Source organism: Microcaecilia unicolor, chromosome 2 (genome assembly GCF_901765095.1).
Source record: "Microcaecilia unicolor chromosome 2, aMicUni1.1, whole genome shotgun sequence".
NCBI classification, from domain to species: Eukaryota; Metazoa; Chordata; class Amphibia; order Gymnophiona; family Siphonopidae; genus Microcaecilia; species Microcaecilia unicolor.
Genome location: NC_044032.1, coordinates 152,754,617 through 152,768,497, shown reverse-complemented (window position 1 = coordinate 152,768,497; position 13,881 = coordinate 152,754,617). Strand labels below are relative to the sequence as shown.

Below are 13,881 nucleotides of genomic sequence, written 5' to 3'. Positions count from 1 at the left end.
ATTTTCCGTGGAAGCCGAAAATTTGAGCTTTGTCCTGTCTCCCTCCCTCCGAATAGGAGTTGTCTGTCTGTAGGTGCCCCCACCCCCTTGGGCCTATCTTATAATCCCTGGCAGTTTAGGGATGTAGTCGGGGCAGGAGTGATCCTCGTTTGCCCCTGCTAGCTGTGCTCTCAAAATGGCTGCCATGACCTATAGTGACAATCTCATGAGTCTGCCACAAGAGGTCACGGCAACCAATTGGAGTTCATTGGAGCCCCTGCTAGACACACAGCAGGTACAAGCCTTTCTCTCTGTGCCGAGGGTGGACGATCTAGTCGCACTAGCCACTCTGGTTCAAGCCTGCCAGTTGGTCACAGCTCAGCAGATATTGCGGTTACTGGGCCACGTGGCCTCCACGGTGCATGTCATACTCATAATATGCCTTCACATGAGAACTGCCCAGTAGACCCTAGCTTCCCAGTAGTCCCAAGCCTCTGAGAACCTAGCGGATGTCATCCAAGTGTCACCAGAGTTGGTTCAGTCCCTCCTCTGGTGGACAATTCAATCCAGTTTGAGCTTGAGGCTACCTTTTCAAATTCCTCAGCCCCAGAAGGTGTTGACAACGGATACATCCTGCCTGGGGTGGAGAGCTCATTTTGATGGTCTTCACACTCAAGATGCTTGGTCAGCTCAGGAAGCAGATCTTCTATGCAATCTGGAATACTCTAAGGTCAACCAAATTGTGCGAATTCAAATGGGCAATCAGGTTGCAATGTATTATACCAACAAGCATGGAGGTACTGGATCATGCCTTCTGTGTCAGGAGGCTGTCCAGATGTGGCAGTGGGCCATCCAGAATTGGATCAGGCTCAAGGCCTACCTACCTGGCAGGCAAATCTAACATCCTGGCTGACAGACTAAGCAGTGTCATGCAACCGCACAAGTGGTCACTCAGTATGTGCATTCCCTAGGAGATCTGATTGTGTGGCACCCCCTCAGTGGATCTCTCTGCCATTCCATACAATCATAAAGTCCATCAGTACTGTTCCAGGGTCAGGGCACATGACAGACTAGCGTCAGATGCCTTCCTCCTCCATTAGGGGGAGCGGGAAGAAGACTTTGCTGAAACTCAAGCAAGACCAAGGAACCAAGATCCTGATTTCCCCTTATTGGCCCAGACATATTTGGTTCCCTCTTTTGGAGTTATCCTCTGAAGAACATTGGAGATCGGACTCTTTTCTGATCCTCAATGCAGAATGAGGGATCTCTTCTGCATCCCAACCTCCAGTCCCTGGCCCTCTTGAGGGCTTAGAATTTGCTTCCTCGCATCTTCCTGAGGGTGTCTCCAAAGTCTTGATGGCTTCTAGGAAAGATTCCATTAAGAGGAATTATTCTTTCAAATGGATGAGGTTTGCCATCTGGTGTGAGGGTAAGGCCGTAGATCATCTGTCTTAACCTACACATACCTTGCTTGAGTACCTTCTACACCTCTTTGAATCAGGTTTTAAGTCCAACTCCGTAAGGGTTCATCTCAGTGCAATTTGTGCTTATCATGTGGAGGGTAGGCCCATCTCTGGAAGGCCGCTAGTTGTTTGATTCATGAGAGGTTTGCTGTTGTCAGTGCCCTCTGTCAAACCTCTGTCTCTGTCATGTGTCACTTAGCTGATGAAAACTCCTTTTGTGCCACTAGATTCCTGTCATCTGAAGTACTTGACCTGGAAAGTTTTGTATTTGGTGGCTGTTAACTTCAGCTCGTAGGGTCAGTGAGCTTCAGGCCCTAGTAGCGGATCCACCTTACACAAAATTTCTTCATAACAGAGTAGTTCTTTGCACACACCATAAGGTTGTGTCGGAGTTCCATCTGAACCTATCATTCTCCCAACATTCTTTCCGAAAGCACACTGAACACCTCGGACTACAACATACAGACTGTCCACCCAGGTTTTTGTTTCCAAACAGGACGAGGGTCGCCTCAGGGAAATGCACAATCTCTAATCGGTTGACAGATTGCATTTCTTTCACTTACGTCCAGGTTGGGCTGCCCCTTGAGGGTCATGTCAAGGCTCATGGTGTCAGAGCCATGGCAGCATCAGTAGCCCACTTGAGATCAGCAGTCTCCATTGATGAGATCTGTAAGGTTGCAACATGGTCATCAGTCCACACATTCACATCTCACTATTGCCTTGAATAAGATACCTGATGCAATAGTCGGATTGGGCAGGCAGTTCTGCAGAATTTGCTTGGGTTCTAGAATTCAACTCCACCCTCCTAGGTCCATTTTGTTTTGTTCCAGGCTGCACTCTCACACAGTTCGTATATAGTTTCTGGTTGATCCATACTGAATTTGCCATTGTGAGTACCAGTTGATCTACTGTTGTTTTTCAGTGAGCCTGGTAGCTAAGGATTCCCATATGTGAGAAGGATATGGCTTGCTTGTCCTTGGAGAAAGTGAATACACGTACCTGTAGCAGGTATTCTCTGAGGACAGCAGGCCATTCATTCTCACATACCCTCCCACCTCCCCTTGGATTTGTTTTGAATGCTTTTGTACTGTACTGCTGGTTCTGTGCTCTCGCAGTGGGCGGGAAGGCGCTCATGCATGCGTAGTGGGGTCTCAAGCAGGTGCTCTTAAAGTTATGTACTCTATTAAAAGCGCTCCACACCAGGTGATGTGGATGACGTTGCCCACATGTGAGAATGAATGGCCTGCTGTCCTCTGAGAATACCTTCTACAGGTATCTATCTTCGCTTTACAACCTAACTAGTGATGAAGAACCCTCCCTCTCTCTCTCCCCCTCTCTTGTGGGGGCCAGCAGAGAGCTGTTGAGTGATGTCTTTCTCTGGTTGAGGATGGCAGGAGATGCAGCCAGAAGCAGGCAGTGTTTAACAAGCTTAGGGTGTCTCCATGGCACAGCCACTCAGATCGCTCATCATCTGTTCCCCTATTAGCAGCTCTTGGATAACTGCTGTAGATAACGTTCAGATAACTTGTCTGCACAGAGGCTTCTTATACCATTTCTTGGGTGAAATGAGCCGCAAAGTCTGGAACAACACATTTATTGATTCCCAATGTTGTGATATGGGAAACTAAAATGCTGTGACAGCAAAAAAAGTATCAGGAGCCTTCACAAGCAGGGCAAAAACTTTAAATTTTGCATCATATATCATTGAAACGAATCGTGTTTCGGCGCAAAGCGCCTGCGTCAGGGTTCATTTGATAATAATTATCCTAAAATTAAGAGAACAGCAGAAAGCTAAATTCACATCAAGCGTGACTATGATCTGCACCAATAATGAGCACAAAATGCCTGCTTGCTCCGCATGGGAGCGTAGTGTCACTCTTACTCCAGGCACAATCGAACAACAAACCAAAATGCTGTGCCACATGCTTCATGTGGCCGGGTCATTTTGACCATGAAGTGCTTGTTCAGTAGCAATGTGCAGTTCTTGTTCTTGGCCATATGCAACCTTGGTAATGTCTGACCGTGTCTTTCTTGTCTGCACGCAAGTCTGAGTCCTATTAGGACAACAGGCCTTTGCATGAAAACTGAAGTTTGCCAGAGTCTATATTTTTATTGTCAGGTTGGCAATGCTGATAGTGATATGTAGGGGTTTTATCCCCACAAATGCTTGCATTGCATCTTATGTGCACGTTGTTAGTGACTGTTGCCACTGTTTATCTTTGATTTTCTATGAGCCTTGTATACTTTTTTTTTAATAAACCATTACCAAAAAAGTATGGCAAACTTTAGTAGAAATGTGTAAAGGTGCCCCTTTGGGAATCACAAGTATAGTGGTTCTAATTCCATATCTATCCCACCTCTTATGAACCATGACATCCATTCCATATTGTGTTTGACTTAAAACTGATATAGGTTGGCCCATCCCCTCTCTGTTAGTCCAAGTCTAGTATGCAACCCATATGAAATAAATATTATTAAAATAATAACATGACAGTCAAGAAAAGAAAAAAAATAGAACAAGGATTAAGCTGGCCATTGTAGTCAGCAATTCAGTCTTTAGGCATGCAGATAGGTGACTGGTGCAAGTGAGAATTGTTTGGTAATTTGCCTGCCTGGTGCGATGGTGGCAGAACTTGTATGTCACCTACATAAGATTATAGACCGTGTTGAGGTACCCCCTTATCCAGCTAGAATTTCTTGCCATCCAGTACTTTCCTTCAGCTATCACTTAACTTTCTACTTTCTGAACCCAACCTCAGAACTGCAGCCCAAACACTGAGAATAAAAGCAGATGCAGGGCCTGTGAGCCCCTGCATGTACTCAAGGTCTGCTGCATCCCACCCTCTCTGATATATTTCCTGTTTTGAAGGGCAGGGTTTTAGTGGGTCTGTGGGCTGGGGCTCAAAGGCCCTACACATGCTTTTGTTTCTTGACCTTCCGGCTCCTGCCTCCAACTTTCAGTATGCCACCGAGTGGATGTTTGACCTCCACCTAGTAGCATCTTACAGACTTTTTGTTGTTGTTGGTTTGTTTTTACTGCTCCAAATTAACACTTCTATCCCTTATGCAAGGTATGTGTGTTAAGATGCTTTTTATATTGATTTTATTTCTATTTTGGTTGTACTCCATTTCAACAGTTTATTATTATTGTTCACTGCTTTGGGTAGGCTTTTGGGCCAACAGGAATGGTGTATATAGATTGTCAAATTACGTTTCTGAACTGAGGGGTTGCAATGAATTTGTTGAAATCCTTGGTTAACTGAGCTCTTTTCCATAGTGATTGGTGAAGGAAATTCAAGTTCTTTATTTTTAATAATATTATTAAGCCATAATTGAAGCAGCAATATCTATTGCTGTTTAAGACCTCCTGCATAGCTGCTTTGTATAATAAAACTTATAAAATAAAACCATGGATATAAAGTTTATATTATAAGTTGCAAATAGAACATAGTCTTGAGATTTGTATCAACTGAGACATCATTGGCAATGAGTTGCAAACCTTTCTGTTTCTTAAATGCAGCTTAACTAGGAGTTGTGTGCATATACTCTGTTCTACCACAGGATGGAGGCATTTTGCTTCCAGCTATCTTGTTAGATGTACTGGCAAATGTAATGCTTGAACAAAGAGAGCAAGTGAAGAAAAGTGTTTTTTAAATTGTTTATCCTTAGAGTAATTTAACAACTGAAATCAGACCTGACAAAAATTGTACAACTTGACATAAAACACATCAAGTTGCTTATTTTAGAGAAGCTAGTGGCATGATGTGCTTAACATATCATGAGCTTTTAGACAGTTTTTCTAGTACCATTTTTTTTAATCTAGTGTAAATCTAATGATGTTTTTGGAATATATTAAGCCAAATGCAAGGATCTTTTCTCCCCAGATCTAATTTATTAATCATCATGCAAAAGTGTATGTGGGTAGGCGGTATGTTGTTTCAGTGTTCTAATTTAGAAGGTATTCTGTGAGAAGCCACCTAGTTTTAGATGGCAGGAAAGTGTGTAAACAGTATTCGTCATTCACGCACATAAGTGGCCTCTTACAGAATGTCTACTAACTATAAAGTATGCATCGTGATTTGACATCATGTACTTTGCTGGGGGCCTGCATTTTGGACATAGTTTGGGTGGATGCATTAATTACTGAATGCCATCTTGCTAATATCTGGACGTGAGCACTTACACCAGCAATAAAGCTAATGTAAGTGATTACACCTAAATGTGCTTGCATTCTAAGCTATTTGTGTTGATATTCTACAAAGGAAATTAAGTACCTACTTTTACCTACTTTTCTTAAACATAGAAAATGATAGCAGATATAGACCATATCATCCATACCATCTGCTAGCCCCTCCTCTCCCTTAGAGATCCTACATTCTTGTTCCATGCTTTCTTGAATTCAGGTATAATCTTTGTCTCCGCTGGGAGGCCGTTCCACACATCCACCACACTTTCCGTAAAGTATTTCCTTAGATTACTTAGTCTATCCCCTTTCACCTTCATTCTATGCCCCCTCATTCCAGAGCTTCCTTTCAATTGAAAGAATCTCACCACCTGTGCATTTATGCCAGATAGGTATTTTAACTGTCTCTATCATATCTCCCGTCTCCCATCTTTCTTCCAAAGCATTCATTTTGCGTACTTATTGAGATCTTTGTCTGTCCCCATAGGTTTTATGACAAAGACCACAGACCAAACTGCCCATTGGACCAATTCCATCCTGCTTATATCAGAATTGTACAGAGATACTTGAGTGAGGTCTCACCAGAGACTTATACAGGGGCACTCTCACCTCCTTTTTCCTGCTTTACTGTTTATGGAATAGGCTTGAAATAGGTGCACACCCAGCACCTGTAGTGTGCGCTCCATTATATAGAACTTGCCTTCATAATGTCTATTCCGAGGCTGAAAGATGGCATGGTCTGTAATTTGATGAGGTCATGAAGGCATTTGTTCTGGATGTCACACTTCTTAAACCTAAAGATAAATAAAGTAGTCACTTAAAATGTATATTTATCTCAATGTCCAGTATTTCACCCACCAGTACCTTTCAGTTTGTAATGAAAAATAAACTTTTTGCAATAATCCTATATAATAATTCTCACCTCCAACATTCTAATGTGCCTGGTACCGTGGCTCCCTCGGAGGTGGTTTGCTAGGCAGTTTAGAATGCACTGATGTCAGTGATGTCACTGACAGCTGAATCCAAGGCAAGGGGGGGGAGTAGGGAAACACGCTCCGCGTCTTTCCCTACTCCTCCCCCTGCCTGGGAAACAGCTGTCAGTGCCCCCCCCCCCCTCGACGCATCACCCAAGACCCCCCCCCCCCCCCCTTCTCGGGAACATCAACTCCCTCGCCACCCGCAGCTGCCAATACTAACGCTGTCCGGCCGCTGCTGCTTCTCCTGTGGAGCAGCAGTGGCCGGTACAAAAAAAAAAAAAAAGCCAAAAACAGATTTTTAACCTGAAACACGGCTCCGTAGACAGCCATCTGGCATTGGCTGTTGTCACTGCAGCCGCTCCTCCTCTCCCCTCCACGTCACTGCCCCTGCAGGAAGACCCTGGAGGAGCGCAGCGACGTCAGAGGGGAGAGGAGGAGCGGCTGCAGAGATGACAGCCAATGCCAGATGGCTGTCTACAGAGCCGTGTTTCAGGTTTAAAATCTTTTTTTTTTTTTTTTTTGCTTTTTTCTTTTTGTACCGGTCGCTGCTGCTCAACAGGAGACGCAGCAGCGGCTGGACAGCGTTAGTATTGGTGGCTGCGGGTGGCGAGGGGGTTGATGTGCCCGAGGGGAGGGGTAGGGGCTTGGGTGATGCGCTGGGGGGGTAGGTGTTTGGGTGATGCGCCAAGGGGGGAGGGGAGGGTCGCTGGACATGGATGGCTGCAGGAGGAGAGGAGGGTCGCTGGACATGGATGGCTGCAGGGGGGGCAGGGAAGAGGGAGGTGGGGAGGGGGTCCTGAGACCAGATGGGTGGCTGCAGGTGAGGGCTGGGGAGACAGAAGGGACGCTGCAGGGGGGGCAGGGGGAGAGGAGGGTCACTGGACATGGGTGGCTGCAGGGGGGGCAAGGGGAAAGGAGAGGAGAGTCGTTGGACATGGGTGGCTGCAGGGGGGCAGGGGAGAGGTGGGTCGCTGGACATGGGTGGCTACAGGGGGCAAGGGGAAAGGAGAGGAGGGTCGTTGGACATGGGTGGTTGCAGGGGGGGCAGGGGAGAGGAGGGTCGCTGGACATGGGTGGCTGCAGGGGGAGAGGAGAGTCGCTGGACATGGGTGGCTGCAGGGGGGGGCAGGGAAGAGGGAGGTGGGGAGGGGGTCCTGAGACCAGATGGGTGGCTGCAGGGGAGGGCAGGGGAGACAGAAGGGACGCTGCAGGGGGGGCAGGGGGAGAGGAGGGTCACTGGACATGGGTGGCTGCGGGGGGGGGGGCAAGGGGAAAGGAGAGGAGGGTCGTTGGACATGGGTGGCTGCAGGGGGGCAGGGGAGAGGTGGGTCGCTGGACATGGGTGGCCACAGGGGGGCAAGGGGAAAGGAGAGGAGGGTCATTGGACATGGGTGGGGCAGGGGAGAGGAGGGTCGCTGGACATGGGTGGCTGCAGGGGGAGAGGAGAGTCGCTGGACATGGGTGGCTAAAGGGGGAGCAGGGGAGAGAGGAGGGCCGCTGCACATGCGTGGCTGCTGGGGCAGAGGAGGGTTGGTGGGGAGGGGGTCCTGAGACCAGATGGGTGGCTGTAGGGGGGGCAGGGGAGACAGGAAGGACGCTGCCGGGGGGGGGGGGGATTACCTTGCTAGCGCCCGTTTCATTGCCTACCGAAACGGGCCTTTTATACTAGTCCTTTTATAAATCCCAAGATTTATTATTGCATCTTTTAGTGAATCTTGTCTTTTATACTTTAATTATTTGGATTTGTCTCTCATCTTTTCCTTGGTAGCTAAAGACAAGTTACATTTGGGTACAGGTATAGTTTCCCTGCCTTACCTTACGAACCAGGAAAGTCAATTTTCAATTACTGTCTCCCACTGACACTTATAATCTTGGGAAACGTTTATATCCCATTGCCTCAGGTATCCATGTAGGTTGCAAGTTCTTTTGGTTAGGGCCTTATATAAGTCCACCTGGACACACAATACATCTACCTATAAAAAAAAAGTATATTTATTATTGCCTGATTAGTCATCTTTTGTAACAGGTTCTGGTTGGAGTTTATATGCCTGAATTAGAGAAAATAAAGTCAAATTTAAATCAGAAATAGTGTTGTGTAATACTGATGGCCATGAAATATTAGTGTTTGATTTTAGATACACAAGTTTGAGGTGGGAGAAATCAGATGATGACTTGCAGGGAAATTGACATCATCTATGTCGGATGTTTCAAAGTGCAGTCCTGGAGAACTGTGAAGCAGCCTAGAGGCAGTTCATGCAAATTGATGTTATGAATATTCATTAGGAGTATTCTGAAAATCTGGTTTGCCACTCTGCAGGATTACAGTTTGACATCTCTTACCTCAGCAATGTTGAGGAAGGTATATCACGCAGCAGAATTTTGAATGTTTGTAGATGATGTTTCAGTAGAAGATCTGTAAGCAGTAGATTGCAGTAGTCTGAGAGGTGATAAGTGAATGTTGGTAGCAGGCTAAAAAAAAAAAAGGTTGCATTTTAGAGATGAAGAGGAAGGCATCACAGCTGAAGGACTTGGGAGTAGGACCACAGAAGACCAACACAAATAGGAATGGAAGAGTGGTGGTCCCAGAACGATTTTCAGAGGACTCCGTGAGAAGCTGGCTAAACTGAAGGTGAACAAAGCGATGGGGCCGGATGGCATACATCCAAGGGTACAGAAGGAGCCAAAGGAGTTATAATGCAGGCTTGTCCAACCTATGGCCTGTGGGCCAGATCCCGGCTCACCAAGTGATTCTTCCTGGCCCACAGAAGCTCAACAATTCACGGAATCTTCACCACAACTTGGCATTCTGAAAATTTGAGCTCAAGCTTTCAAGGAGCCAAGTCGCAGCAGGGATGCAGAAATCCTGTAGTTTCTTCATTTGTTGAAGCCAGGTGAGGGGAAAAAACTGGGTGAAGGCTGTGGGGGGGGGGGGAGTACATGGGAGAAAAAGAGACTGGGTGAAGGCTGTGAGAGGTTATATGGGAGAGAGAGAGAGGCTGAGGGGGTTTGCATAAGATAGAGAAAGCGCAAGTTTGTGCACACTTGCAGACACATCTCTTAGCCCTTCAAATGTAACAAAATATAAAATGTAGCCCCCGATAAAGAGTTTGGACAAGCCTGTTCTAGCGGCTCCGCCATTTGACCTTTTCAATCTTTTCTAGAGTCAGAAATAGTCCCGGAGGACTAGAGAACAGCAGTCAACGGTTAGGCATCTGAAGTCTTTGTCATATCAAGCTGCTCTGTCTTGGAATGCACAACCTATGTCACTTAGATCAGTTAGAAATTATCAGTTTAGGAGACAATATAAGACCATTTTTATTTAAGTTTGAAACTTGATTTAGGTGTGTATTCTTGGCTTTTACTTCATTGTGACTTCCTAGAGTATGCTGTAGCTCTTTTGTTAGCCGCATTGAACTGTATAGATATATGCGGGCTAAAAGACTTAGATGTAATGTAATGTCCCTTTCAACAAAAACGGAAGTAAGGAAGAGGTTGGGATGGAAACGCTTTTAAAACAGAATAGTAAAGTTTTTGGAATCCAATGACTAAATTGAATTAGAACATGGGTTCTCTAGAGGCAGGTCTTATCAGACAAATCTGATTCATTTCTCTGATTGGGTGACCAGAAAATTGGATCAAGGGAGAGCGCTAGTTGTGGTGTATTTAGATTGGGTCATGCCTTTCTGTGGTACAGCCAAAGTGGTTTACATACTCTTTGCAGGTACTTTTTTGTCCCTACTGGGTTCACAATCAAAGTTTTGTACCTGGGACAATGGAGGGCTAAGTGACTTGCCCAGAGTCACAAGGAGCTGCAGTGGGAATTGAACCCGGTTCCCCAGGTTCTCACCCACTGCACTAACCATTAGGCTACTCTTCCATTCCAAAGTCTTTTACACGGTTCCACGTAGACAACTAATAAATAAACTGAATGCCCTTGGTATAACCCTCAAGTAAGTGATTGGCTAGGTTAGGAACTGGTTGAGTGAAAGGAAACAGAGGGTAATGGTAAATGGATATCATTCTGAGGAAAATGTTGTTACCAGTTGTGTACTGCAAGGTTTAGTTCTTGGTCTAGTTCTTTTTAACATTTTTGTAAGCAATATTACTGAAGGGCTGTTTCATAAGGTTTTTCCTCTTTGCGGAAGACACCAAAATCTTAAATAGGGTAGGCACCCCGATGGTGTGGATAGCGTGAGGAAGGGCTTAGTGAAACTGAAGGAATGGTCTGGAATTTTGCAGCTGATTTAATGCTAAAAAATGCAGGGCCATGCATTTGGGCTGCAAAAACCTGAGGGAAAGGTACAGTGTAGGGGGTGAAGAACGTTTGTGCACAAAAGAGATGTAGGACTTGGGTGTGATCATATGTGGCCAACCAGGTAGAAAAGGTAATTGCGAAAAGCTAGAAGGATGCTTAGATGCATAGGGAGAGGAATGGCCAGCAGAAAAAGGAGGTAGTTATTCCCCTGTATAAGGCACTGGTGAGACCTCATTTAGAATATTGTGTACAATTCTGTAGACCACACCTTCAAAAAGATATAAACAGGATGGAGTTGGTCTAGAGGGTGGCTACTAAAATGGTCCATGATCTTTGTCATAAAACGTATGGGTATAGACTTAAAGATCTCACTATGTATACTTTGGAAGAAAGGCAGGAGAGAGGAGATACGATAGAGACATTTAAATACCTACGTGGCATAAATGCACAGGAGGAAAGTTTCTTTATTGAAAGGAGCTCTACGGAACAAGGGGTCATAGGAGTTAGGTGAAAAGAGAGAAGTAACCTGAGGAAATACTACTTTATGGAAAGGGTGGTGAATTCATGGAATGGCCTCCAGGTGGAAGTGAATTCAGAAGACAAGTACATAGGATCTCAAAGGTATTGAGAGGGAGAGTAGGTGGCATGGATGGGCAGACCGGATAGGGAATGTGGTCTTTACCTACATTTTTCTTTGTTTCTATAATTTGTGTTCTGGCTGTGTGTAGACAAGGAGAGGGGGCATCCCAAGATTATGAGCTTGAGAGTACCATCTAAAGACAGAAAAAAAAGAAGTGGGTTTGAGGTGAAAGAAGTTCAAGTGTTAAAGATAAATTTGCAATGTTAAGTTTACTATAGCAGTGGAGCAACCAGGTGATGCTCCATTGGGCTGAGATGTGGAACTGGGTTCTTGATTACATTTCTGCTGTAGAGAGGTAGATCTGAGTCATCAACATAAAGTTGTAGGAGCACAGAATGCCAAGGGAAGAAGATCCATGACAGTACGCTGTGACATTCCAAATGGCACCAGAATAGTGATAGAGGAAGAACCACTAAGAGGTATAAATAGTAAAATGAGAAAGATATGAAGAAAAACAAGATATGATATAGTCCTTAAATCCAGTTGATTACAGTTTGTCAGAGTAGATAATGATCAATGATATCAAAAGCAGCAGATAGGTCAAGGTGAATTAGAATTGTGGGTGTTTTTTTATGGAATGTAGAGGGCAAAAGCCAAGCTGGAGCAGATCTACAACAGCTTGAGATTAAAGTTGAGACACATTACAGGAACATGTCAGAGGGAGGAGGGAGATGGAATAGCAGGTTCAGGTGAATTTTGAATGAACTGTAATAGAGAGAGATGAATTAGGAGACCTGCTAGTACAAGTTGTAGTAGTGTAAGCAGTCGGTGACAAAGGTGGATGAGTTTTGTTTGGGGAGGGGAGGTTTAGTAGGATGGTCAGAAAAGGTACACATTTTAGCAGTAGTGAAAAGGAAAAAAGTGTGCATGACTAAATTGAAAACTATGCATTTGTTTGCAAAGGTTTGAACACCTCTGGTCAAGCTGTTTGTTTCAATGAATCCTTAAGTGAACAGAAGCTTGGACAACCACTGCATGGTACAAAGTTCAACATGACCAAAATTAGCAAATATCAATAATAGTTTTCTTGTCTGACTGATCTGTTCAAAGTAGTGGTAGAGGATAGAGGTAGTTTAGGAAGTGGGGTTTTTTTTCTTAAATGTGTCTTTTATTTGCTATCACCAAAATGTTACAAAATGTATTCCATGCGAAGTCATTAGTTTTGTAGTGATTTATATCGCAGAGAAGTTTAAGAATTAGGGTTTTTAAAGCACATCCCTAAAAGCCATGACCTATCGTTTCCCTCGTGTTCAACCCTTCACCAGAGATGTAATGTTGAGAGGAAAGTTGTTTCAGATTCATTGTACTGTAAGTTTGCTTTATGTGACCAATAACTTGTTCAAAAAGAGAGACACACATAAACAAGGGTCTTTATGCCTAATTACTACTACTCATCATTTCTATAGCGCTACTAGACGTACGCTATAGAAATGATAAGTAATTAATTAACCTGTTGGCTGCTGTTTCTGGACTTTGGGTCTCTCTCTCTTTTTTTTTTTTTTTCCAAACAAAAAAAGCAAATGAAGACCAAAGTTGTGAAAAGTAAAAATACAAATATTGAAATGTGACTCCTTCTGATTTAGAAGAAAATGTGTTAAGGTTTGTGTGTGTGTGTGTGTTGTGTTTTTTATTATTAAAACTGGTTGCGTTACTGCTTAAATGAATTTGTGTAATAGGTTCCATTGTGTTTTTTATTATTAAAACTGGTTGCGTTACTGCTTAAATGAATTTGTGTAATAGGTTCCATTTTCAAGCAAATTTTTCTTTTTAATTTTGTACTTTAGCAACAAAAGACATTTTGAAGATCTAGATGAGTTTTTAGTATGTAAGTGCCCTGTTCTTTTTGTTTGAGTGTACATGTATTGCTAATCTTACACAGTTGCTTTCTTTCTTCAGGAGCTTGTGAAACAGAAAGTGAAACGTCAACTGACTAAGCAACAAAAATCTACTCTCAGAAGACGTTTACAGAAAGGAGAGGCAAATGTGTATACCAAACAGCATCGAGACCATATGCACAATATTAAATGGAGTTTGGATGCTGCTAGCTTTTGGGGCTAGTTGCTAAAACTGTAACGTTATCTGTAGCATCAATGTTTTGGATGTAATAAATTTCAACAAAATTGGATATATAGCCCAGTTTGACTATATAAAGAAAAAAGTATTTGCATTTGTTTGGTATTGCATTTGCAGGGGGTGGGGGTTTAAATGCAATCGAAAGAAAACCAACTTTAATGTGCATGATGATTGATACTACACTGAAAATGAAATCAAGAGCACAAGTGACACACAAATCAAAAAATTGACTAAAACAAGCACTCATAAAGAAGCTAGGTAGGTTTTCCCCCCTTCCCTAATGTCAACATTAATCATGGTTGCAAATTCTT

General features: G+C 44.0%; 1 protein-coding gene across 1 annotated transcript in view; it reads left to right on the top strand.

The window, feature by feature from the left end:
* Positions 1–13,622, top strand: part of RIOK2 (RIO kinase 2) — a 68,612-nt gene extending 54,990 nt beyond the window's left edge. The window contains exon 10 of the mRNA XM_030193414.1: positions 13,394–13,622. Coding sequence (XP_030049274.1) covers positions 13,394–13,555 — 162 coding nt within the window. The 3' untranslated portion in view covers positions 13,556–13,622. The remainder of the gene's footprint in view (positions 1–13,393) is intronic.
* Positions 13,623–13,881: the final 259 nt, after the last annotated feature.